The 24511-nt window shown below is 37.4% G+C and overlaps 3 protein-coding genes, 1 long non-coding RNA gene and 1 other non-coding gene across 6 annotated transcripts; all 5 read right to left on the bottom strand.

Annotated features, from left to right (window-relative positions):
- Window positions 1–556: 556 nt before the first annotated feature.
- TRNAT-UGU (transfer RNA threonine (anticodon UGU)) lies at window positions 557–628 on the bottom strand. The gene has a single exon. It is a non-coding gene; the product is annotated as a tRNA-Thr (tRNA).
- A 5176-nt stretch (window positions 629–5804) lies between these two features.
- Window positions 5805–7319, bottom strand: LOC126607529 (protein JINGUBANG-like). The gene has a single exon (XM_050275154.1). The coding sequence runs from the start codon at window positions 7272–7274 to the stop codon at window positions 5961–5963; it is 1314 nt and encodes a 437-aa protein (XP_050131111.1). The 5' UTR covers window positions 7275–7319; the 3' UTR covers window positions 5805–5960.
- A 3307-nt stretch (window positions 7320–10626) lies between these two features.
- On the bottom strand, window positions 10627–12484 carry LOC126607532 (uncharacterized). 2 transcript variants are annotated; one of them, XR_007617656.1, is made up of 3 exons: window positions 11824–12484; window positions 11478–11548; window positions 10627–10810 (listed from the first exon to the last, which is right to left on the bottom strand). It is a non-coding gene; the product is annotated as an uncharacterized LOC126607532 (long non-coding RNA). The 2 variants fall into 2 exon arrangements; XR_007617655.1 differs by having other exon boundaries at window positions 11478–11563.
- A 1790-nt stretch (window positions 12485–14274) lies between these two features.
- Window positions 14275–14703, bottom strand: LOC126607866 (uncharacterized). Its single transcript, XM_050275570.1, has one exon. The coding sequence runs from the start codon at window positions 14701–14703 to the stop codon at window positions 14275–14277; it is 429 nt and encodes a 142-aa protein (XP_050131527.1).
- A 3515-nt stretch (window positions 14704–18218) lies between these two features.
- Window positions 18219–23237, bottom strand: LOC126607867 (putative multidrug resistance protein). The gene is made up of 7 exons (XM_050275571.1): window positions 23048–23237; window positions 22904–22958; window positions 21981–22165; window positions 21434–21891; window positions 20790–21330; window positions 18702–20707; window positions 18219–18597 (listed from the first exon to the last, which is right to left on the bottom strand). The coding sequence occupies exons 1-7, from the start codon at window positions 23228–23230 to the stop codon at window positions 18219–18221; spliced, it is 3807 nt and encodes a 1268-aa protein (XP_050131528.1). The 5' UTR covers window positions 23231–23237.
- Between the last annotated feature and the right edge of the window lie 1274 nt (window positions 23238–24511).

The following is a 24511-nucleotide window of genomic DNA, read 5'->3' on the forward strand; positions in this document are numbered from 1 at the left end:
CCTTTTTATACAACCATATATTTAGGGGCGGTCAAATAATTGCTATCAAACTCTACATATGTGAATTCGAACTTCAAATTTCTCATTTAAAAGTGCGAGAGAATATGCAAATTCCTTTAAAATGTATGGAGAAGTGAAAAACCATTGGAGGTTTGAATAGCCTACCCGACCTATGCCACCCAGGCGAGGAAGAAAATATCCAATAGGGTAGCCTGACCATCTCATCAAAATGAAAAAAAATTTCATTGTGACGGAAACACAAATGGTACACCACTTATTTTAATAAAAGTGGTAGGAAATTTTATTTTTTAAGTTATTAACTTTTAAGCACATATATCTTACTATTTGTATAATAACACGTAATGTATCACTTCGTATACCGATCACACTGAAAAATATTTTCATCAAAAGGTCAGGTCAGCTTCCACAAAGAAGTGGGAAAACTCCCCTATACTCATCCTGCACACAAAACCTCGCATTTGCGTGAGCTGCGCTTCAGTTGCGCGACTGAGTCGGGAACTCAAGCAAGACAGAAACAAATGAAAATAATAAAAAATGCCCCCATGCAGGATCGAACTACAGACCTTCAGTTTACAAGACTGACGCTCTACCACTGAGCTATAGGGGCCTGTTGTTGTCATTTCCGTACTTAATCTAATTACCTCGGTATCCTGCTGACACTTTTAGAAGGGAAAATTGGTGAGTGATATGCTAGTCAACAGATGCCCACTTAGGTCTAATTTGATATTGTTGTACTGTGAGAATAAACAACTGTAAAATAAAGCAGTTAAGTGTTTGGTAAATTTTTTTTTTATAAAAGTGCTTTTAAGTGTAAAGGTATTTGATAAACTTTTATATAAAGCTGATGTAACTATGTCAAATGACAAAAATGAGTATGATATTAAATGTAAATAAGAATAATTTTATTTATATTTGACAAAAAATAAAGAATAATAATTTTATTTATTAATACTCTCTCTAAAGTCTTCCCCCTTTATTTTCTCCATCTGCATTGGCTAGACTTTTCCAAAAACCAAACAAAATCTCTCTAGAAGTCTCCCCCACACTACCCCAATTTTCTTAGTTTTTTTTTTCTGCTCCATCTTCTTCTTTTTTATTTTCATCTCCATGGATTCCGAAGGCGCCAACGCAGTGACTATGCCGTCTTTGATGGGTTGTTCCTCAATCTCTCTCACCTGTCTCACTGCATTTTCTCCGTCTGGGCAATATGGGCTCTCCTAATTTGCAAAAATACGAAGATCAGTCTCTTGTAAGCGGTGCAATCTGAGAAATCTGGGCAAGTCCGCGATGCCAAAATAGAATATGAATCCGAGTCTGGTTATCGCCAAAAAAGATGGTAGTGTTTCTAGGCGCGATTTTGTCGGCGTGGGAGTGAAAGAGGACAAACAAGAGATGGGTGAAAGGACAAAGACAAAAACGATGTCGTAGGGTATGGAATCCAAGGTCAATAACAGTGATTGTTGAAGCTGGGAGTGAACAGCGTTGTGGCAGAGTCGACAAGGACGATCTCCCAATTGAAGTCGGCAACGTCTTCCAGTTGGTATTATGTGTACTTTATTTAATTGTTCAAGGCCATTTTGGGTATTTGAAAGTTTCATTAAAGGACTCAACGCCTCTTGTAAATTAGTGTTGCGCAGAAGCTGTGGAAGCAAAAAAAGCCAATTTTTAAAAGCTAGCTTTTGCTGCTTCTGTTTTTTGTTTTTTTTTCACCTAAAACTGTAAAGAAAAAAAAAACTGAAATTGAAAGTTTACTAAACACAAAACAGCTCTCAGCTTTTTTTTATACCCGTTTTTTTCAAAAGCATCTTAGTACCAAACCAGTATTTGATCGAGGCTTTAGCTTTTGTGTCTGCTGAATTATCAAACAACGGTGGGGAAAAGCACAAGCACTACTAGTACATATTAGATGTGAGAGAGGCTGGTTGAAAGTTGAAACTCGACAGAGACAGTGACCTTGTATGCCTGCATGCAACGTTCAGAAAAACTGGGACATAAAGAATAATAAGGCTACTACTTGAATTGTTAGTGGATAAGAGTTTTGAAAGGAAGGGATTTCCTGATCATCTGCAGTGACATAGTGGAGAACACTGCTCCCATCATGTTTCTGGAAACAGTAATGAAAAGGTTAATTGGATGACGTTTCTAGGTGAGAAAGTTGGCAATTTGAGCCTGTAAAGTAGCTACAAATTCAATGTCTCAAACCTAGAGGAATATTAATAATGGTGCACTGCACCCTCACTTAACTACAAAAAAAAAAAAAATTGTATATCCAATGATCTCTTACACATAAAGAGGAATTAATCCAAGCATTATGTTCAAGGATCGGAGGGGAATTTAACTAAGACCTCTTGTTTTAAGAGACATATCTATGGCTACTTAGCCAAACTCCAAACTACAAAATCCAACCAAGGCCTCAACATTATTAAGAAATGCTTGTGTCCCCTACGGGGGTCTTCCCCCCTCCAAAATCCCTTACGACCAACAAACATTTACTATCCAAACATCATAATTCAAACCGTTCACTCTCTTTATCATTATCAAAAGATCATACATGCAAAAATCATTCAATTTGAAGATTGTTTAGTCATCCATATGTGTTAAATCAATCAACTGTTTTGGTAACACGTAGCTCATGATGAACCGTCTATTATTTTATGCATATGAATGGTTAAAAGATCTCAAAGTTGAATATTTTTTTGCATATATGATATTTAAATGATGATAAAGAGAATGAATGTTTCCAAGATGTCCAAAAAGTTCATTAATTGTAAGTGATGGACAAATAAGTCCCTCATGGAGGAGCCACAAGCATTATCCTTCTTAATATTCCTTCGTTAGGATAATACTTCTCAATTTAGGTTCGATCCAAATTGAGTTTAAATATAAATTAATTGGTGTTGTTTAAATCGCCCTTCTTTTACAAAAAAGACAATGAAGAGACAACTTGCGATTAATTTATGAAGTTGTCTAGTAACATTGTACGTAAAGAAAACTAAGAGAATTAGACGAAACTGAGATTAATGAACTACTAAACCACCATCTAATTAAGCCTCGAATGATTTATTTATTTATTTTTTAGTTAAAACGAAAGCGCGGCTTTATTCATTTAAACATAAGTACAGTCAGAAATTAAGACATCAAAAATTAAATTTGGCTGTTCATCAAACCATCAAGAATATGAAAGCCTCAAATGACTATTAGATATGTGGATTGCGTGTAAAACCAAATTTATTCATTATTCTATAAAACAACCCAGAGTTTCAGAGGTACTTCACCAATTAACAATGAGTAATTTCGTGCAACTCTATTAACTTAATCTTTAATTAAGTGATATTAATTAAGCAATTGGAACAAATTAAGGCGCAATGCAAGGGGATACGCAAATGCGTGCCTTGTGATATGGAATGCACGCCGGTTGGTTTGTACATCTAATTTCCCAAACGATATATGCATGAACACAATCACTATGGTAATTGACTAATTGACAAAAAAAAAAATTGTAATTGACTAATTGTAGTTAAAGTTAATTAAAATAAAGTAATACTAGAGAGACCAAAATATTAGTAACAAGCTCTCTTAAACAATGATTGGTTGATTAATAGCGGTCTTGGGAGGGTGTTATCCAGTCAATCACATGGATTAACAAAGTGTTTTTTTGTCGTCATCTGGTGAGGCCTTGGAGTCTTCTTCCAGCTCCTCAATATATTATTCTTTCAAATCAATTGAGAATAATCTAAAGTTATGAGTTAAACTAGAGTTTTAGTTGTTTTAAGTTTTATGGTTTTGGCTACAAGTTATGCTTGGCTACAAGTTATGCTTAGATTTAGGGCTGGTTTGGTATTGATGTGCTTTGAAAAAAAAACTGTTGTGAGAATAAGCGGCTGTGAAATAAATCAGCAGAGTGTTTGGTAAACTTTTTTGTAAAAGTGCTTTTGGAAAAAAAAAAACAGTCTGATAATGGGTCTTTTCATTAAAGGAGCACTGTAGCTCCGTGTGCTTTGAAAAAAAGCCAGTTTTCCAAAGCTGCAAATAGCAGCTTCAGCTTTTTCCTTTTTCCTTTGATTTCAGCTTATTCTCACAACAGCTTCCAAAATAAGCCATTTTTTCCAGTTTACCAAACACCTAAAACCCTCACAGCTTTTTTTCATTGGTGTTTTTTTTTTAAGCACCTCACTCCCAAACCACCCATTAGTGACATGGGCTTTATAGTGTAGATATTGTCTGTTTTAGTTGCGCACTTTTGCTCTTTTTTTTTTTTTTTTTGTTTTGTTTTTACATTGTTATTAATTATAAGCAATATTTAACATTAATCAATGGTAAGAGGAGGGGGAAAGGGGTACATTTTGAACTCGGAGTACAGTAAGTTGAAATGGAAGATTAGAGTAAGCTTGGTCTTATGTTATTACATTTAGTGTTTGGTGATGATGCACGTTTAAAGTTTATCTAATAAGAATCATTTTTTTAATAAAATAATAACAAAAATTAAAACTAGGGCACTTCCATTATGAATTGAATGTTTAATTTAATTGGAATTACACGATTAAATAGTGTTTGATTTTGTAGATTTTCACTTCCTTGATTGAAACCTTATAAATGGTATATAATTTGGATCACATTTGAGGGATATCCACTATCTGGTCTTATAAATAAATAAAAATGATGACATCTTCATCAGATTGATCACTAATAAAGTCACATATATTACATAAAATCACAGAAGTCATCATCTGCTTCATGCAACAACATAGAAAAACCATTCTACATATAACAATGAACTAGTCCCTAGAAATAATACAATTCGTAAGAAAATAAACTAAAAAGGAGACTCCATTAATAAATAAATAAATAAAAGAGACTGGAGTTGAAGATGCTGCAATCACATTGCTAATCAATCTATTGTATTTAGAATAAATGATATGTATGTTGGATACTTACAGCACAGGTAATAAAAGTTCTTTTATAAATGTTGTGCCAATATTTGGCTGACATTTAGTTCTTTTTAATCCCTTTGCATGTTAAAGATTTTAATTGTTTCTTGATATACGCGATAAAAACAATAAGTAAGTAACTGAGATAAATATTAATATTATTGAGTATCACAAAGCAAACAAAGTATATACATATATGAACTTAGAACAATCGATAGAAATCTTATCGGATTGGTTAAAAATGCTTTCTGTAAAGGGTTACAACTTACAACCAAAGAGACTAATTGTCCTAAGATCGACACTGCAAAAGAGATGATAGCAAAGCAAATTCTAATTGGTATTAGAGTCTAAAAGAAGGTTTCCTAAAGTTCTAAGGTCTTGGTTTTGAAGTGGTTTTTTGGTAAGGTAAAATGAATGAAACAAATAAAACGCATAGAGCTTTTGGTTTGAAAGATCATAGTCTATTTTGTTGACTGATTTGAATGTAATTTGCTCCAAGTCTTTAACTCATTTATGTAGAATACCAACTGCTTTCCTTTATCACTAATATGAACTCCTTGAAAAAGACCTTGGGATTACTTCCCAGAAAGTGATGCAACGATAACATAATCTAAAATATCTAGGCATAGGCATAACCAAGACCCTGACTCCTGAGATTACCTTTCCACCACCATGCAAAGACTTTGAATTCAATGCTCCCATCGGTCGAGAGAGAGAGAGAGAAATGAGTCTGGCATCTTTGACAAGTCCAAAAGTATTTGTGGTTCCTCATTACTGATTCAAAACTCAGGTCCAACAATATTTCTGGGGTAAACAATAGTTGCTAATTACCAAAACACGTCTGAAAGACTTGACTTGAGCAAACCAAATGATTATGGTGTATTTACGTACCATGCAACAATTATCTAACAAATCACATCTCTATCCAAAATTTAAAAAACAAATCACATCCACAAAAAACCAGATTATGATCGCATTAAGTTTTACGTAAATTGTAATTAATCTAATTAATTACATTTGCAACTCAGACGGTAAGCCCGGCGAACTGTTCACGTTCGAAACCGAGACATGCCACACCTTCACTTCTCCATCCAAGCTCCCACTATAAACCGTAACGACGCCGCTTGACTCTTCGTCTTTAACCGCCACCAACGACTTCACCGGCTTCACGTGCCCCTCCAAAACCGCCAAACAACAAAAACTCCCGTCCTCGCCACGCTGCCACACCCTCACTGTCCGATCAGCCGATCCACTGAATAACAAATCCCCGACGTTGATCATACACAGAATAGCCTTCCGGTGACCTCTCAGAGCCCCCGTCACCGCCATGTGGTTCGCGCTGTCCTCCCTCTCCCACACCAGGATCGAACGGTCGCAAGCCCCTGAAAACAGCACCGATCCGTCGTCGTTTAGGGCCAAAGCGTTCACCGCTGACTTGTGCTTCTCCAGAGTCGCCACCAACACGTGGCGCTTCTCCCCGAACGGTTTGGCCCATACCCGGATCCGACAATCCGCCGATCCGGTGTATACCGTCCCGTCGTTCGATACCGCCACCGCGTTCACGGCGTCCTCGTGTGCCTTGACGGACTCGACGCAGCGGAGATCCGAGTCCCGCCAAATCTTCAGGCTCTTGTCCCAGGAGACGGAGTAAATCAGGCCATTGTTGACGGCGATGCCGGTGACGGCGTCGGCGTGCTGGATCCAGAGGCATTTCTTGTGGCGGCGGACGGTGACGTAGTTCTTGGGGAGTACGAAACGGCGCAAACGATCATTGACGGTGGGGAGGGAGTTTAATAGCTTGTGCCGTTTGCCCACCGTCAACTGCCAGACTCGTATTTTGGAGTCCTGGTGTGAAGTGAATATGTTGCTGTTGGAAAAATTAACGGACTTAACGGAGCCCGAGGAGGCATCGTCGGCGTTGAATGAATCGTGAAGCGCGTGGGTCGTCCGATCATAGACGTTGATCTCGTGGCCGGATGCAGCGTAGAGGAGGTTGTGGTGGATGGCGAGGCAGGTGATGGGGAGGGAGGGGCGGCGGGGCCTGAGAGTGGCGAAGCAGAGGTGGGAGACGGAGAGGTCGAGGGCGTCTAGAGGGGAGAGTTTCTGGAGAGAGACGACAGATGGCAGCGTCTGGAGGGAGAGGTTGCTTTGGAGGCTGCTACGGCTGGTGTCGCTAGCGCTAGTGCTAGTGCTGGGAACATCAGAGGTGCTGCTCGTATCGGAAGTTTCGAGTTTCGTCGGAGATGGTGACGTCTCAGGTTTGGAGAATGGGATGGTGGATTTGCTGTTGGCGGAGCAGATGGCTAGCCAGGATCGGACCCTCATGGCGTCGTCGGTGATAGAAAAGCTGAGTCGAACTATGTATATGGTTTATATATAGGCAAAGAAGATTTTGGACTTCGGTGTGTGGGGTGCCGCGTGGGGTCCATCTACAGGGCAATACGCGTCTGTGGACGACAAGGAAGAGGCTGGCTTTGGTTTGCTTTTTTTTGTTGGGGGGGCGGGGGAGGAAGATGCTAAAGCCAGAAACCTCGCTTTCTTGTACAACCAAGTTGGCTTAGGGCTATCCTATGCATGTCTGAGCAGCGACCATGATCATGCAATTGACTCGGAGAAGTTTCGGCAGAACTGTTTTATTAAGGTAGTTTTATGTCGAGTGAGATTATCGCGAGTCAGGTGTGACTAAAAGTTACATGTTTTAGTGAGTCTTTCTCTTTAATGAGAAAGAAGCAAATGTATTTTATGACACTTTGCATGTCTTACATTGTCACATGTTGTGAACATCTACTCATACATTTAGTTGTAAGTATATTAACTAATAACATTATAGGTCAGTGTGATGGTCGGACTTAATAGAGACAGTGTTTATTGGACCTCTATTGTCTCATAAAAATTCGAATCCTTAATTATAAAATTACCATTCGAACAACTTTATGTACGGTTTTTTCGGGACGTTAATGTTGTTTTCAGTCCGAGTGTAGGACATACATATCTATTCCAATTTCCAACCGAGCCGGATAATTTAAAATAAACTTAAAATATGCAGTAGTTTTCAGGGATGTTTGAAACATTGTGTTGAACGAAAGTCGCTATGCAAGAAAAAACAAAGTCATGACTATTTAGGGAATGCTGCTAAGTAAGCCAGGTAAGATTCAAGATGAGATTAGTTTCTTAATCACGTTTATTATCAGATGACTCATTCCTTGTAATTTGCAGAACAATTAAAATGCCACTTGCGCTGTAATTATCTATCGTTTTAGGAAGAATTATTCATTTGATTAGAGTCCAAAGTATAAGTCGCAAGAATTACAGTGACAACTGCCAAGATCCGTTCTCTATTTACACAAAAATCAGATCGAGGCATATTGTTGTTTTGGTTGCTGAAATTTAGTGGATATTCTCTTGGGAATATTGTCTCACGGTCGTCTTTTATATATATATAAGGAGAGAATGATAATCCTTATCCGGAAAATGATAAGACAATACTAAAACGAAAGACGAAACTTTGCACTTGATATATATATATATATATATATATATATATATATGTATGTATGTATATTGTTAAGGTATTCTCAGTCTGAAAGGATAAATATATGTACAATTATCTTTGCCTAAGATATTTGTAACGTTACTCAACTTTGTTACAACAATGACTTCCCCCTAGTTCTTTCGGGAAACCCTAGGAGTATGGTTGAATACTTCTTTTTGTTACCACTCTCTCTCAATGTCAACACTATGTCAAAAATATTCTTTTGATAAAATATGGACAGCTTCTTAGCCGGATTTCGCTCCAATATTCAGGAAGCAATTAGGCATGTACCATCATAGACACAAGATTTTAAAAGTGCTAGACACTAGTTGGACGGCGAGCAGAGATCTAACGCCTAGGCGTCTAAGGGGTCTAGGATGCTTTGTTAATTTTAATTAAATATATTATTTAATATATAAATAAATGTCTACTTAAACTTAAAAATTACATAATTGTATTGGGATATATACATTGCAAAATGACTATCCATCAACGTATCCAACAAGTCTCTTACAATTTATTGAAAAATAAAATGCATATATGAGAGTTGCGACCTAAGCGGGTCTAGGCGAGCCCCTAGGTAGGTTTAGGCACCATTTTGTTTAAACGCCTAAGAATTAATTGTGACGGTGCCCGGCCGCCAAGGCGGGACCTAGACGAGAAATAGGCGGGTACTTTTAGAATAACAACCAAGTATTGACCACATGTCTAAAGTTCAGTATTTGTGCCTTTTTTTGGGTCTATAGTGGAGTGCTATAGACAATATACGGTCACCATACAAGCAAGACGAAAGTATTATCGATCCAGCTTAAAGAATAGTTGAGCGGAATCCCTTTTAAGATGACGTTGTGTATGTATATATCCTGCAAACACGCAAGATTATGGAAATCGGTATGGTTGTTAACATATATTTTTTCTATAGTGATTTGGCAATAGGCAGACTGTAAAGTTGTGAACTAATATCTGTTCTAGCAAAGCGGATTATCATCTTAAGAATATTATCAGCAAGATTTCAAACCTCAATCTCTACTTAACATCACATTTTACTTCCTCTTCAGATGCATATATGTACAGTAATAACTTTAAATAAAGGATTTGGAATCAAAACTTGAATTGTCCCCCCTCAAAGTGGTAGTTCTTTATTGCAGAATTAAAGATTTATTTGTCTATCTAATTAATATAATTTATTACAGCTTAATTAAGAAAATTATCTGGCTTTTAGCCTATGCCAACTCATGGAATGATTGCTTACTATATGGGGATAAAAAGTGGCATTGGAAATTATGATGTGACCGGCATTACCAAGAAATCAGATGTCGACTGTTAACCATGAACACCGGTAAAAGTATCATGTCGACCGAAAATGGTATTTCCAAATTATTAATCGAATAAAGTTGTCATGTAGCACAATCCCAAAGTTAGTTGTGAACACCAACCTTTCAGAGTATTTTCGATTCTGAGGGTCACACTTTTACACAAGGCGCTAGTCAGATGATGGACGGTGACCTAAGCATAGGCGTTTAAGGGGTCTAGGCAGTTTTGTTAATTTTAATTGAATTTATTATTAAATATATAAATAAATGTCTACTTATACTTAAAAATTACATAATTGTATTGTGGTATATACATTGAAAAATGACTATTCATCCACGTATACAACAAGTCTCTTACAATTTATTGAAAAATAAAATGCATAAATGAGAATTGCGGCCTAAGCGGGTCTAGATGAGCGCCTAGGTAGGTTTATGCACCATTTTTTATTGTTTAAACGTCTAGGGTGTGACGGCGCCCAGCCGCATTGACAAGACCTAGATGAGAAATAGATGGGTACTTTTAGAATATCGACCAAGTATTGACCACATGTCTATAGTTCAATCTTTTTGCCTTTTTTTTTTTTTGCTCTATAGTATGAGAAGTGCTATGTAGGCAATATGCAGTCACCATACAAACAAGATGAAAGCATTATCGATCCAACTTAGAGAACAATGGAGTGGAATCCTTTTTGACACACCCAAACCTAGGAAGGTCGAAGCATGTTGGCCATCACCGTGAGGTGACGTAACCATAAGGGTAAGTAATGTGAAAAAGTGGATAAATTTAAAACTAATTAGAACTAATTATACTAAACATCAAAAGAGTGCGCAAACGTGGGAATAACCCACTACAATTATTAAGAGCATAATAGACAGTACGACTACCGAAAAGTAGTCCAAAGCAGCTAAAGTACACTTATTACACAACAATGGATAAATTCATACTTCTAAACTAAAGAGAATGTCACAACTGTCGAGATTCCTCTAAAGCCACAAAGAGTACAGTTATCTAGGTCCTGGAGGGGAGAAAAACAAAGTTGAATGGGTCAGCAAAACAATGCTTATATGAAAACCTTTATTTTCGAATATAGTAAGCCCTCGCCATAAAACAAGTATAGTTTCCTTAAAACATACTACGTAGGTACGTAAACAACAATAACAACAATATAACCAGAAAATATGCCAAGTCATGATGTATCAATGCCACAGTAATAAAAATCATGTGATAATCAAGTATATCTAAGTGTTCATCCATCTAAGCTGACACACGAGTTCGAACAGATAATTTCTGACACGAACAGGACTGAGTGTAATCAATACGCTCTAGTACTACGATTATGTGAAGGCTAGTGCAGAAGCACGATCACATACAAGTCAGATTGCCTAATGCAATCTGCCCGACAAGACTGCCACCAACTTGGATCCAAGGTGAGCGAATGATGCGATGTGAACATACACATGAAGGACAGGCCCTGGCCCTGGGGCGAGTACTAACACCAGTGCAGCAAGATGAGTATGTACAAATATGTATGAATGTCATGATAGTAATATCCCAACCATATAGCAGCATTTATCATAATTAATATCACAATAACGAATACTTGGCAATATAAGTGCAAAAGGGAAGTAACTACACATTTAGGGAAACTATAAATATGTATAGGTATAAAATAAACTGCTCACTCATAAGTACGTCGCAGGATCGTAGCCCCCGAGTCTAGCCTGGCCCCGTACGTCTTCGGAATACGTTTCCCCTATATGTGAAATAACTATAATAGAATTAATTAAAGCACATATATGGAAACTTAAATAAAACCCTCATAGTTTGCTCAAACCTAGGGTTTAAATACATGAAATCGATATACTCGACGTCACAAACCTACACAAATTTTTAGATAAATTTTTGGACCCCTCACACGCCGGCCAAGGCACGGCCAGACACGCCCCCACGCTCAGGCACGTGCCGTCAATGTGACTGACGCCGTTAGGAATATTCCGTTAAAACCTTAACAGAGATTAACGATGTTACCTGACGCCGTTAGAATATTCCATCAACTTTGACGGAATATTCCTTATCTTCTCTAGCGAGCTCCATCGTCCGCCGCCGGCGCTGCCGTCTGTAACTCGAATCTTGCCGATTTTTGGAAAAATTTGAACTTGTGTAATTTCTTCATTTCTCAACCATTTTCGACCTACTTTATATGGATTTGAAGCTTATGAAGAGTAGAATCATGTTATACCTTTGTGGAGTCCAAAAAGTGGACGGAGGTGGTTGGAAATCACCTCGAAAAATTCCGGCCAAAAGTGAACTCCTCGAAACTTGGTTTTTTGACGTTGTTTCTTCACCAAAACTTCACTAAGGACTTCGGGGAGTTGAATAGAGGCCTTCAAAGTTCCTAAAAACTTGTAACTCGATCATAACTCGTCGGACAAAAATCGAACCGAGCTGGACCTCACGAGTTCGACATACAAAACTCGTCCAAACTGAGTTTTAAAGGTATGGTTGTGCTCGTGAAGGTGAGATGAGCACAAGGAAGTGGTTTTTAGGTTCGATCTGCAAGCTTTGAGGTCCGTTTATAGTGGTTGTAGAGGGAGAGAGAGAAGGAATAAAGAGAAAGCTTTTTCTTTTGCTTTATCTGATTAGGTGCCGTGAGGAGGGAATGGATGGGATTGGTGAGAGATTTGAGGGAGTTGATTGGTGAGGGAGTGAAATAATGGGGAGTGCATGGGTTGGCTGGCTTTAAAGAAAACCAAGGATAGGGTTTAGATTTTGTACAGAAAAGAGAATCGAAAATCTATCCGAAATAGTGTTTTCACACTGATAAAAATTATTTACTCTCGCAACAACGTGTACAATTTAAATGCGATAGCGTGAAATAAAATAAAGGCGATATAAACACGTCCACGTCACTTGCCTACAAGGGCATAATAGACAATTCACATAGTCGGGAAGAAATTACATAAATAATCTAGGGACGGGTCGTCACACCTTTTAAGATGACGATGTGTGTGTATATATCCTCCAAACACTCAAACACGCAAGGTTATGGTAATCGGTATATGTGACAACTCGTTCCTAATTTTACGAATTTATTAAGTTTAAAAGAATGAAATGAAGAAAATGCCCTAGAGGCAAGGTTGTTGACTTTCGTTGACAGTCTTTTCGTGGCGCGTATGAGTCATTATTTTACCATATTCTTGGAGTACTTGATGGTATGAACACGTAGGCGCACTCTTTCATTTATGCACTTTTAAGTTTAAATTTACTCACATTTTCCACATCACTAAACTTTATGGCTTCATCACCATCCTGGTGTCGGCCAGTACAGCTCGATTCAGAGTCTAGGTGAACATTCCGGGTCGGGGTGTGTCAGTATTATTATTATAAATTTTTTTTTTTATGGTAACAGATATATATTTTTTAAATAATGATTTGGCAATGGGCAGACTGTAAAGTTGTGAACTAATATCTGTTCTAGCAAAGCGGGTTATCATCTTAAGAATATTATCAACAAGATTACAAACCTCAATCTCTACTTAACATCACATTTATTTCCTTTTCAGATTCATATATGTACAGCAATAACTTTAAATAAAGGATTTGGAATCCAACTTGAATTGTTCCCCCTCAAAGTGGTAGTTCTTTATTGCAGAATTAAAGATTAATTAGTCTATCTAATTAACATAATTTATCACAGCTTAATTAAGAAAACTATCTGGCTTTTAGCCTATGCCAACTAATGGAATGATAGCTTACGGGATAAAAAGTGGCATTGGAAATTATGATGTGGCCTGCATTACCAAGAAATCAGATGTCGACTGTTAACTATGAACACCGGTAAAAGTATCATGTCGACCGAAAATGGTAATTCCAAATTATTAATCGAATAAAATTGTCATGTAGCACAATCCCAAAGTTAGCTGTGAACACCAACGAGTAGATTTTATATTATATATTTTACCCTAATCTTAGTATATTTTGGTAAATATTTTGAAAGAATTTTGATACTTTGAATTGTATTTTCAATATAGTACTTTCGATTTCCTCTGGAGCAAAACAGGACCAAATGGATGAATTTTGGAGTAATTCCAGTTGGAGGACGTTCGTGAGTCACTTAGCTTGATCGTATCAAAATTTGGGATTTTTCCACCAAGCGGTTATTTTCTGGCAATGAAATAAAGAAGCAGTGCACAGTGCTGGAAAATGACGTTTTTGGAGCCCAAGATGACATCGGATGGGTTCGTGATCTTCTGGAAAAGTGTTAAAAAAATTAAAATAAAATCAAATAAACTGAGTAAATAAAATCAACCTGCAATTTTCCATTTAAAATTTTTCCTTTTTTTTTTGGTGTGTTTTTTTTTTATATTAAAGAGAAAATCAAACGAAAATTAAAATTAGGAAAAAGTTTAGAAAAATTGGGTTGCCTCCCAATTAGCGCTTTATTTTAAGTCTGTAGCTAGACGTTCGGAAGTCCGGTGGCTAGATCACTGGTTCCTTCAGAGTCAAAGACTCGTATGCAGTATCAAACGGTGACTCCACGTATGGTTTCAGCCTGTGACCATTCACCTTGAATGCGTTGCCTTGAGCCTCATTAGTTATTTCAACTGCCCCATGAGAATAGATTTTAGTAACCAAATATAGCCCAGTCCAGCGAGATTTCAATTTCCCTGGAAACAGCTTTAGCCGTGAACTGAATAGCAGAACCTTTTGCCCTGGTTGAAATTCTTTTCGTAAAATTTGACTATCATGAAACGCCTTAGTTCTTTCCTTGTAGATGCGAGAACTTTCATAAGCAGCCTGACGAATTTCCTCCAGCTCATTGAGCTGCAATTTACGTTGTTCCCCAGCTGAGTGATATGAAAAATTTAACTCTTTAATTGCCCAATAAGCCTTATGCTCAAACTCCATAAGTAAATGACATGCTTTCCCATAAACGAGTCAAAATGGTGACATCCCAATAGGAGTCTTATAAGTTGTCATGTAGGCCCACAATGCATCATTTAATTTTCAACTCCAATCTTTACATGTTGAACCAACTGTTTTCTCCAAAATGCGTTTTAATTCTCTGTTTGAAACTTCCACTTGACCAGATGTCTGTGGATGATAAGATGTAGCCACACGATGATTAATCCCATATTTTGCCAACAAATTAGCAAATGGTTTATTAATAAAGTGCTTCCCCCATCACTAAGAATAACTCGTGGAATTCCAAAACGCGGAAATATAACCCCTTGGAGGAAAAATCCCAAATTTTGATACGATCAAGCTAAGTGACTCACGAACGTCCTCCAACTGGAATTACTCCAAAATTCATCCATTTGGTACTGTTTTGCTCCAGAGGAAGTTGAAAGTCCTATATTGAAAATACAATTCAAAGTATCAAAATTCTTTCAAAATATTTACCAAAATATACTAAGATTAGGGTAAAATATATAATATAAAATCTACTCATCAAATACCCCCAAACTTAGCTTTTTGCTTGTCCTCAAGCAAAACAAAAATAAAAAAATAAAAACTTAACAAACTAGACAACTAGCTAAAATTAACTAACAAAAAATTTCACCTTCAAAGTTGCAATCCATAGAACATTTTAAAAACTAGAACATCTTTTCAAAAGTTCCAACCAATCCCACCACATAGTCTAAGCCATTTAGAATCAATTAGAAAAGAATTCACAAACTTCATTTGGTGTAAAGTGAACCAACATAGTTAAGGAAACTCGACTAAAACTCTTACCTCTCGTCATTCTTTATTTCACACATACTAACATTAAATATAACTATTTTTCTTTTTCAATTTTTTCTCTTTTTTTTTATTTTATTTATTTTGTTCCTTGTCATGTCGTTTTGGTCATTTCTTTGTCCTATTTTTGTACTTATTCATATAGCTTTAGTTGGTGTCTGTTTTAATATTTCATTTTCTTTGTAAAGTTATTAATTTATTTTCTTTTATTTTTCCACACCTTGAGGACAAAGTGTGATATAAGTTTGGGGGTGAGAAAGTAAAATTTTAGGTTTTTAAATTTTGATTTTTGTGTCAGTTAAGAATTTTCATTCTTTTTAAGTTAATATACATAGATTATTTTAAACGTTAGAACAAATGGACATGGTGAAGATTAATCCCACAGTAGAGTCTTTTCTATTTATCGTTGCTTAGACACTAATTCATGAATTACACTTTGAACTTTGCATATCACACCAACATGGTTTGTGGGGAGTGAGATTGAAACACTTACTTTTAGTCTAAGTTTATTTTTATTTTTTTGTTTTAAGTAAAGTCAGTGATTATTGTGTTATAAAGTAATAATTGTCTCACTCGAGGTTTTGCCTAGTAACCGGGCCAGTCCTGCCTAATCAGTAGTGATTCTCGCGTCAAACGGTAGAGTTTTGGCATGGGGCAGGGTGGTTAGTTGGTTTCGTAACCTTTTCAGCTCGGGTTAATAAGTCCTTAGGGGTGTTCTACACCTAGTGCCCTAAAACCCTAGTGGTTTGGGAGTCATTGACCTAAAGCTCGCTCCATGGGTTGGATCGAAAGCTTAAGTGAACCCACATTGCACGACCACTACTGTTACTGAAAAAAAAATTGTTATAAATGAGAAAGAAAAAAAAAAGAAAAATTTGAAAAAGAAAAAGAAAAAGAAAAATAGTTATATTTAATGTTAGTATGTGTGAAATAAAGAATGACGAGAGGTAAGGGTTTTAGTCGAGTTTCCTTAACTATGTTGGTTCACTTTACACCAAAGGAAGTTTGTGAATTCTTTTCTAATTGATTCTAAATGGCTTAGACTCTGTGGTGGGATTGGTTGGAACTTTTGAAAAGATGTTCTAGTTTTTAAAATGTTCTATGGATTGCAACTTTGAAGGTGAAAATTTTTGTTAGTTAATTTTAGCTAGTTGTCTAGTTTGTTAAGTTTTTATTTTTTTATTTTTGTTTTGCTTGAGGACAAGCAAAAAGCTAAGTTTGGGGGTATTTGATGAGTAGATTTTATATTATATATTTTACCCTAATCTTAGTATATTTTGGTAAATATTTTGAAAGAATTTTGATACTTTGAATTGTATTTTCAATATAGGACTTTCGACTTCCTCTGGAGCAAAACAGGACCAAATTGGCGAATTTTGGAGTAATTTCAGTTGGAGGACGTTCGTGAGTCACTTAGCTTGATCGTATCAAAATTTAGGATTTTTCCACCAAGCGGTTATTTTCTGGCAATGAAATAATCCCTACTAATGGAATGATAGCTTACGGGATAAAAAGTGGCATTGGAAATTATGATGTGACCTGCATTACCAAGAAATCAGATGTCGACTGTTAACTATGAACACCGGTAAAAGTATCATGTCGACCGAAAATGGTAATTCCAAATTATTAATCGAATAAAATTGTCATGTAGAACAATCCCAAAGTTAGCTGTGAACACCAACCTTTCAGAGTATTTTCGAATCTGAGAGTCATACTTTTGCGCAATGTTGCAAATTCATTTGTGTTATAACATGTGTAGTCAGTTACACTTCCGCATTTTAGCAATATTATGTGTCACTAAATCGTTCAAGTATATTATAACTCAACAGCGGAAGACTACTACACTTTAAAGTTTCTTCAACTTCTCCTATCGAAAGAAATATACATTTTGAATGGGTACAACTTAAAAAATAAAATTTCTCATCACTTTTATTGAAATACGTGATGTACTACTTATGTACCCATTATAATTAAAAATTTCTCCAAGATAAGGGAGAAAAGTGAGATCCCAGTGATGGGTTAAACATTGAAAGGCTCTGGGCCTGAGTTGGCACGAACACCAAATCGAGTTGGGGTAAAAATATTGGACTTGGCTTCTCTGCACTTCCAATTCTCGTACATTCTCATCTTCTCCTATTTGTGCAGTCACGGTTAAGTCATGCCAACATTTTATATCACTATTTCTTTTTGTCTTATAATCTCTATAAAAAAATTAATATAAAATGTTAGCGTGAGTTAACCGTGACTGCACAAAATAGAAGAAGATGAGAGTGTATGGGAAGTGGGAGGGCAGAGAAGCCGGGTCCAAAAATATTTCCTCCTTTGTTTTCTGCTAAAAGGAAGAAGTTGTTTCAGTTGTCCTAATAGTTAGCGTTTTCTACTCCAATTCACCGGATTTGGGAATCAAATTCTTCCCCCTCCTTTTTAGCATAAATTACGGTAGGATATCACTTACTTTTTAAAATCTAAATAAATATCGAGAATAATTGAAATGCATCTTAAAATATCAAATTCGTATATATATTAGAATAGCTTGAACTACTCTATGTTGTTCTGTGTTGAAATGAATAGGATTTAATGACCACACAGAGATAGTCTTCGTTCATCAATATTGTACTTGAACACTATCTGCATGTTCCAACAGTTCATGCAGATTAATATATATTTATGTCATTTTGTTTTCATATGTTATGTTGGTGTGGAGGGTGACTGCTTTGTAGTTTTATCAGAGAATGGTATGCACCTCCAATGGCAAGCAGCTCAGAGTGTGATCCTTTTTCTGCAACCTTCCCATTCACTATCACAGCTATGGAGTCTGCTTTCTGAATTGTGGACAACCTGTGAGCTACAACTACGCATGTTCTACCGACCATCATCTTCTCCAATGCTGCTTGGACTAAATTTTCCGACACACTGTCAAGAGCGCTGGTTGCTTCATCCAACAGAAGGATTGTTGGGTTCTTTAGGATTGCTCGAGCAAGTGCTATTCTCTGCTTCTGGCCTCCGGATAGTTGCACTCCTCTTTCGCCACAGTAAGTCTCGTACCCCTCTTCCATAGAACTGCACAATTTAGAAAGAAAGAAAAAATTAAATTTTTTTCTCTCTATCGAGACCAGCAAATGTATGCGTTGCAATGTGGAGAAGAAGTAGAAATGCGTAGATACCTTATAAATTCATGAGCATTGGCAAGTTTTGCAGCCTTCCTTACTTCAGAAACTGTTGTATTTTCTTTACCATACACAATGTTTTCGTGGATGGTTCCTCCGAAAAGAGTAGGCTCTTGGCTTACCAAAGCAATTTGTGACCTCAATTTTCTCAAATTATAGAGCTTGATCTCGCATCCATCTATCAATACTGATCCATTTAGCGGGTCATAAAACCTTTCGATCAAGCCAATGACAGTGGATTTTCCAGAACCACTCTGTCCCACTAGTGCTATTGTGTTTCCAGCTTCAATTTTCAGATTCAGCCCCTTGAAGATCATCTGGTCTGGCCTCACCGGGTAAGCGAATACTACATTTTTTAGTTCTATGTGACCCTTGAAAATCTTTTTTATCCCTTCAGACTCTTCAGGAGAAATTTCACTCTCTCTGTCTAGGATTGAAAATATCGACTTGATGGCTTTTCCCCCTCTGGCTAGATCAGTAGTCATGCTTCCCGCGTCTGCAATGTTCTTACCGGTGCTCATTAAGATGAAAAAGACTTGAAATAGGTGTTTCGCCGGCACTAGCTTCTGATTCATTAGCCTTCCTCCATACCAATAAGTCAAGGCTATTGCAGCTGTTGTCAAAAATTGGGAGCTGAACAGACCCAAACCTGAAATCCATGACTGTTTGATGTTCTCCTTCCGCGGCCCTCGCATTGCATCTCCAAATAGCTTTAGTATTCTATCCTGAGAAGAAAATGCAGTGATAGTCCTATGGTTGAAAGTAGCTTCACTAGCTAGTTGACTGCCCTCGGCTTGCGCTTTCTGTGCTTTTATAGACATACTCTTCATTAGAACACTCCTCGAATAAAAGCTTCCTATGAGCAAGGGCTGTATCGCAATCATTACAATGGCTATCCTCCATGTGATCATGAGTCCGATCACAAAAGCTATTGAGGCACTGAAAAAAACCTGAACCAACAATGATATACGATCTGCGGTTAGGGATCTAACCATGCTTGCTTCAGTGGTTAGCCGTGCACAGATGGCAGCACTTGTGTTATCATCTTTATCAAACCACCCTATCTCAAAGGTGAGAATTTTTTCGAGCATTTGTATCCGAACCCTTTTGGATAATCGCTCTCCCATAACTGCAAAGTTGTAATGTTGGAGGAGATTAGCAATGAAGCTGAGAACTGCTAGGCTTAAGAAGATGTAGCAGTAGAATCTGGTGTCTGATAGTATCTTGGATTTGTCTGTTTGGAAGTAAACCGATATGACTGTTCCTAAGCAATAGGCATGAACTGGCTGGATAGCTCCGAAGCCAGCAGCTCCTATACACCCTAGTATTGTTTGCTTCCATTCAGGTGCATTCATTTGCAATAAACGCCAGAGGGAGGAGGAACGATGAGAGATGTTTTCATCGTCAAAGTCATCGTAGTGTGCTTGGAAAGAGTTCTCGATGCTGATGGAAAATATTGGGGTGACTGGATAAGCCGGGCTGTTTTGCCAGCTTGGTGTCACACTCCTTGGTGTGTGCCAGTTTGTTTCCCCACTCCTTGGCGCAGGGCTATTTTTCCAGCTTGATCTCCCACTTTTTGGTGCCTGCGGATTTCGCGGATGTTTGGTTTTTTGGTCTATGATATCGTCTGGATAATAGGATATGTCAGGGACACCGTTCTGCATTGCCTGTTGCTGTAATTGCAGCATCTTACTGTAAGCTCCACCTTCTCCATTGTTCTTCTGGACTAAGTCCTCATGAGATCCCTTTTCCACCACTCTACCCGATTGAAGAACCACTATCAGATCAGCCTTGCGAATTGTGGTGAGGCGGTGAGCTATGACGATTGTTGTTCTTCCTTGTGAAGCTTGGTCCAAGGCTTCTTGTACAACTTTTTCGGATTGAGCATCCAAAGCACTTGTGGCTTCATCAAGCAAAAGAATTTTCGGGTCTCTGATGATTGCTCTCGCTATTGAAATCCTCTGCTTTTGTCCTCCAGACAATTGAACTCCGAATTGCCCAACCTAAAGAGAAAGGTACAGAATTTATAGTGGTATATAAAAACGAATGGGACGAACTTCTAGTGAGTAGAATACCGTGGCTTACTTGAGTATCATATCCTTGAGGTAGCTTAGAAATGAAGTCATGTGCATTTGCAGCCTTAGCTGCACTTATTACATTTTCCATTGAAGCTCCTTCCTTTCCGAACAAAATATTCTCTTTTATCGATGTTGCAAAGAGAATAGGCTCTTGATTGACCAGTCCCATCTGTGATCTCAACCACTGTAGCTGAAACTTCTTTAACTTGTATCCGTCGAGGAGAATCTCTCCTTTTACTGGATCATAAAATCTTTCGAGCAAAGCAATGATTGTTGACTTGCCCGAACCGCTGCCTCCAACAAGACCTATCATCTTACCAGCTTGGACTTTGAGATTTAGTCCTTGAAGAACCAGGGTATCAGGTCTTGAAGGATAGCAGAAATCAACCCTTCTAAATTCGATGTCTCCTTTCACAAATGTTAAAACTTTTCCCCTTTCATCTTCAGAATCAATAGCGGGAATTCGATCAATCATTTCAGATATTCGAGTAGCAGCAGCAGTAGCTGTGGTGATGGTAGCGAGAATTGGAAGCGCATTCATTATGGCCCTGGAAATACAACATTGAAGCTGTGAGTCGAGACTTGAATTGAGATATAAGTAAGGAGTAAAAGAGAAGAAGGAAAAATGGAACATAAAGAAAAGTAACTCACACTCCTCCGAGAATTACGCAGATTCCAGAAATGAAAACAAGGCCTCCTTTTTCTCCTCTCTCGGTAACAAGTTTGCTACCAACCCAAGCCTGAAAAGCCCAAGCAGCATAAATCATTCCCATGCTGCCTATCAGCAATCCCTTTGTGAAGCCTTGCTTTATGCCTAGCTCAGTGCATTTTTCGAGAGCAATGCCGAACTTTTTTAGTGTTTGATTCTCCCCAACGTACGAATAAACTGTACGGATTGATGAGATTGCTTGTTCCGCAATCCCTCCAGCAACCCCATAGGCACCAGCTATCTTACCTCCCAATTTCTTCATTACATTCCCAATTCCAATTCCTGGGATCATAAACATGATCGAGCATGGAAGAGCAGCCAGTGCCAGTCGCCAAGAAAGCACAAAGGCAACAGGAAAGCAGAAGATAAATGACGAGAGATGTGCCAAGCAATTCGGTATCTGAAGAAAAGAAACGTAAGTGTGATGAACACAAGATTACAGAGTTTAAAAAGGAAAAGAAGGCATGCGATAGGGAATCAATCACAAACCTTTTCCGCAATTGTGTCTTGGATTAAATGAGCATCGGAAGAGATAGTAGAAATGACTTGGAAGGTAATGGAAGAATTAGCCTGACTGTCAAAGAAGGCAACTTCTTGCCTGAGTACTGATTTCAAGTACTCAATTCTCATCCGAGATGCCTGCCTCTCAGCAGTTCTAGTCCAACAAACTCCTTCTGCAAATTACAAATGTTGATAGGTATATAATCACTGTTGGAGTAAAATCTGGTTCTCACAAGATTTTGTGGTCTCACAATCATTGTACGTTACTTGAGGATCAAGTTATAGGATTAGGGAATTAACTTGGACTTTACCGGTTGCAAAAGGTATGTAATATTAAGTTGTTATTCTTGCTAAAGGGGTTCCTAATCCTGATTGGTTAAGGAGATATAGACATATTCAGTTACCTATTAGGTCTCAATGATGGGCTAAGCCTATTAGGTTAATATGCCTATATAAGTGAAGGTCCATGCATTTGCTGATACACACAATATTCACAAACTCCCCATACGGTTTGATTGCTAAGGATCAGGACAACGTAGAAGACTCTTTGCACACCAAGGTTTCGAGCATTGCGTCTTCAGGTTAGTCACTTACATGTGTTTTAATCTATATAGGCTAATAAAGTTTTACACACACATCATTCTAAACGATAGTTCCTTTCGGATCATCTTCTCTCAGGTACACCTACAAGTATATATAGTCTGCAGATTTTTCCTTTTATTCTATCTGTCGAATTACTGTTTCTGATGAGTTGCACTTACACGGTTATACTTCCATACTCTAGCTAGCCTTATTGTTATGTAACGTCTCTGGCAGCCTACCTTGTTCTTAGAGACTAAAGAAACCGAAACACAATGATACAACATCCGAAAAAAGAAAGAAAATGAAGAAAACTCTTAAATTTTACATACCCATGAAAGCAGATATTCCAACCCCAATTGCAAGAATTAGCAGTCTGAGTCCGTACTAAACAAAAAAAATTAAATCTTGTACTTTGTTAGCCATACAAACCGAAATTATAACCGAAGTTCATTAAATAATGTAATCCTGCATACCTTGTCCACAACTTCATTGGAGACAGAAAGAGTAGCACCTCCATACTCATTGATCACACGGCTGAGAACGAACATAGTCAGCGGTGTCATCAACCCATCTCCGATGCTACCCAGAGTCCCGAACACCATCAGCAACTTATCAACACCATCTGCATACCTAAAGATTCCACCTTTCTTCCCCATCTTACAAGCTACACAATACAACTCACTTCCAAGTTCTTATTCTAATCACTTGCAGATATCAATAAAATTAAGTTAATTAACATTGTTTAAGAGATGTGACAGCTTTACTTAGCAACAAATAAGCATCTTTTAAGAGATAAGATAAGTTCCTAGAGGTGGCCTTCTATTGTATTTTGTGACAATTTCAACTTCCTCTGATGCCAAACGGATGGTTATGTACTCTACAACTTATAGCACGTTTTTGGAATAATTAAGTCGGCTTTTTGTTTGATTACTTAGGAACTAATCGAACTGTTGGTTTCTCTAATTCCAACTGTCTATGTTTCTGAGGTTTTTGCTCTTGCCTCTCTGCAGCATTAGGGAAAATAACCAAACAAATATTTCATGTCTTTTTCTTTTGTTTTTTAATACTTTAAACATGTCTGGGTGAAAAGTCAACAAGAAAATGCTTTGGACTTGATGATGATGATAAGGGTTTTGTATATATAGCCGGCCTGGGAAAATCTCCGGGGTGCTAATAATACGACACGTGTGAGTTCGGCGTGGCTGATATAATAGAGAAAAGATCATTTTCGGAGAAATTTCAAAAATCCGGATCACTTGATCTGGTGGCCTTGGTGGAAGAGATCCGGACCTCTTCTCGATATAATATATGTGCAACTGATCAATGTATTAAAATACAAGGTCAACTTCTGCAACAAAAACTGAATCGAATTTAGATTATGTCATGGCAGAATACAACTCGCTTTTGGCTTAAAAAGCGCATCTTAGATTTGCACAGAAATGGCATCTTAGAGTTTGCAAGAATTATTAGAGGCTTCCAAGAATGTGTCAACAAACTATGTCACGATTGTTCTCTTGTTAAAGGATTGAGACTCTCGTGTTTATGCGCAATATGTTTTTATTTTGTGTTTCAGCCCTTACTTTGTCTTCATTTTTCAAGGACTGCAGAAGTTGGGAAGCTTTGCGGGTGGAAACTGGGATTAGAAGATTATTAATTAGGAGTTGGGTGTCTTAGTTTGTTGTTTATTTTCTTTAATTATGTTGGCTGGAGTTTAGGTTCAGTCTTCTTTAATTTGGTATTCTGGTTTTTTTTGCTTTGAATCATTTTATTATTTATAGTTTTATTTGGTCTGTATGTCATAAAATAATTGCTGGTTATGGGTTTATCTGTATTTGATTTATAGTTCTTTTAGCTTTTCTGAGTTTCCTTTCTAATTTTCTTATTTTAGTTCTTTTGTAATTTATAGTTATTGGTACAGTTTTTTTAATTTTTTTTTA

The sequence above is a fragment of the Malus sylvestris genome, chromosome 16 (assembly GCF_916048215.2).
Source record: "Malus sylvestris chromosome 16, drMalSylv7.2, whole genome shotgun sequence".
In the NCBI taxonomy this organism is placed as follows: Eukaryota; Viridiplantae; Streptophyta; class Magnoliopsida; order Rosales; family Rosaceae; genus Malus; species Malus sylvestris.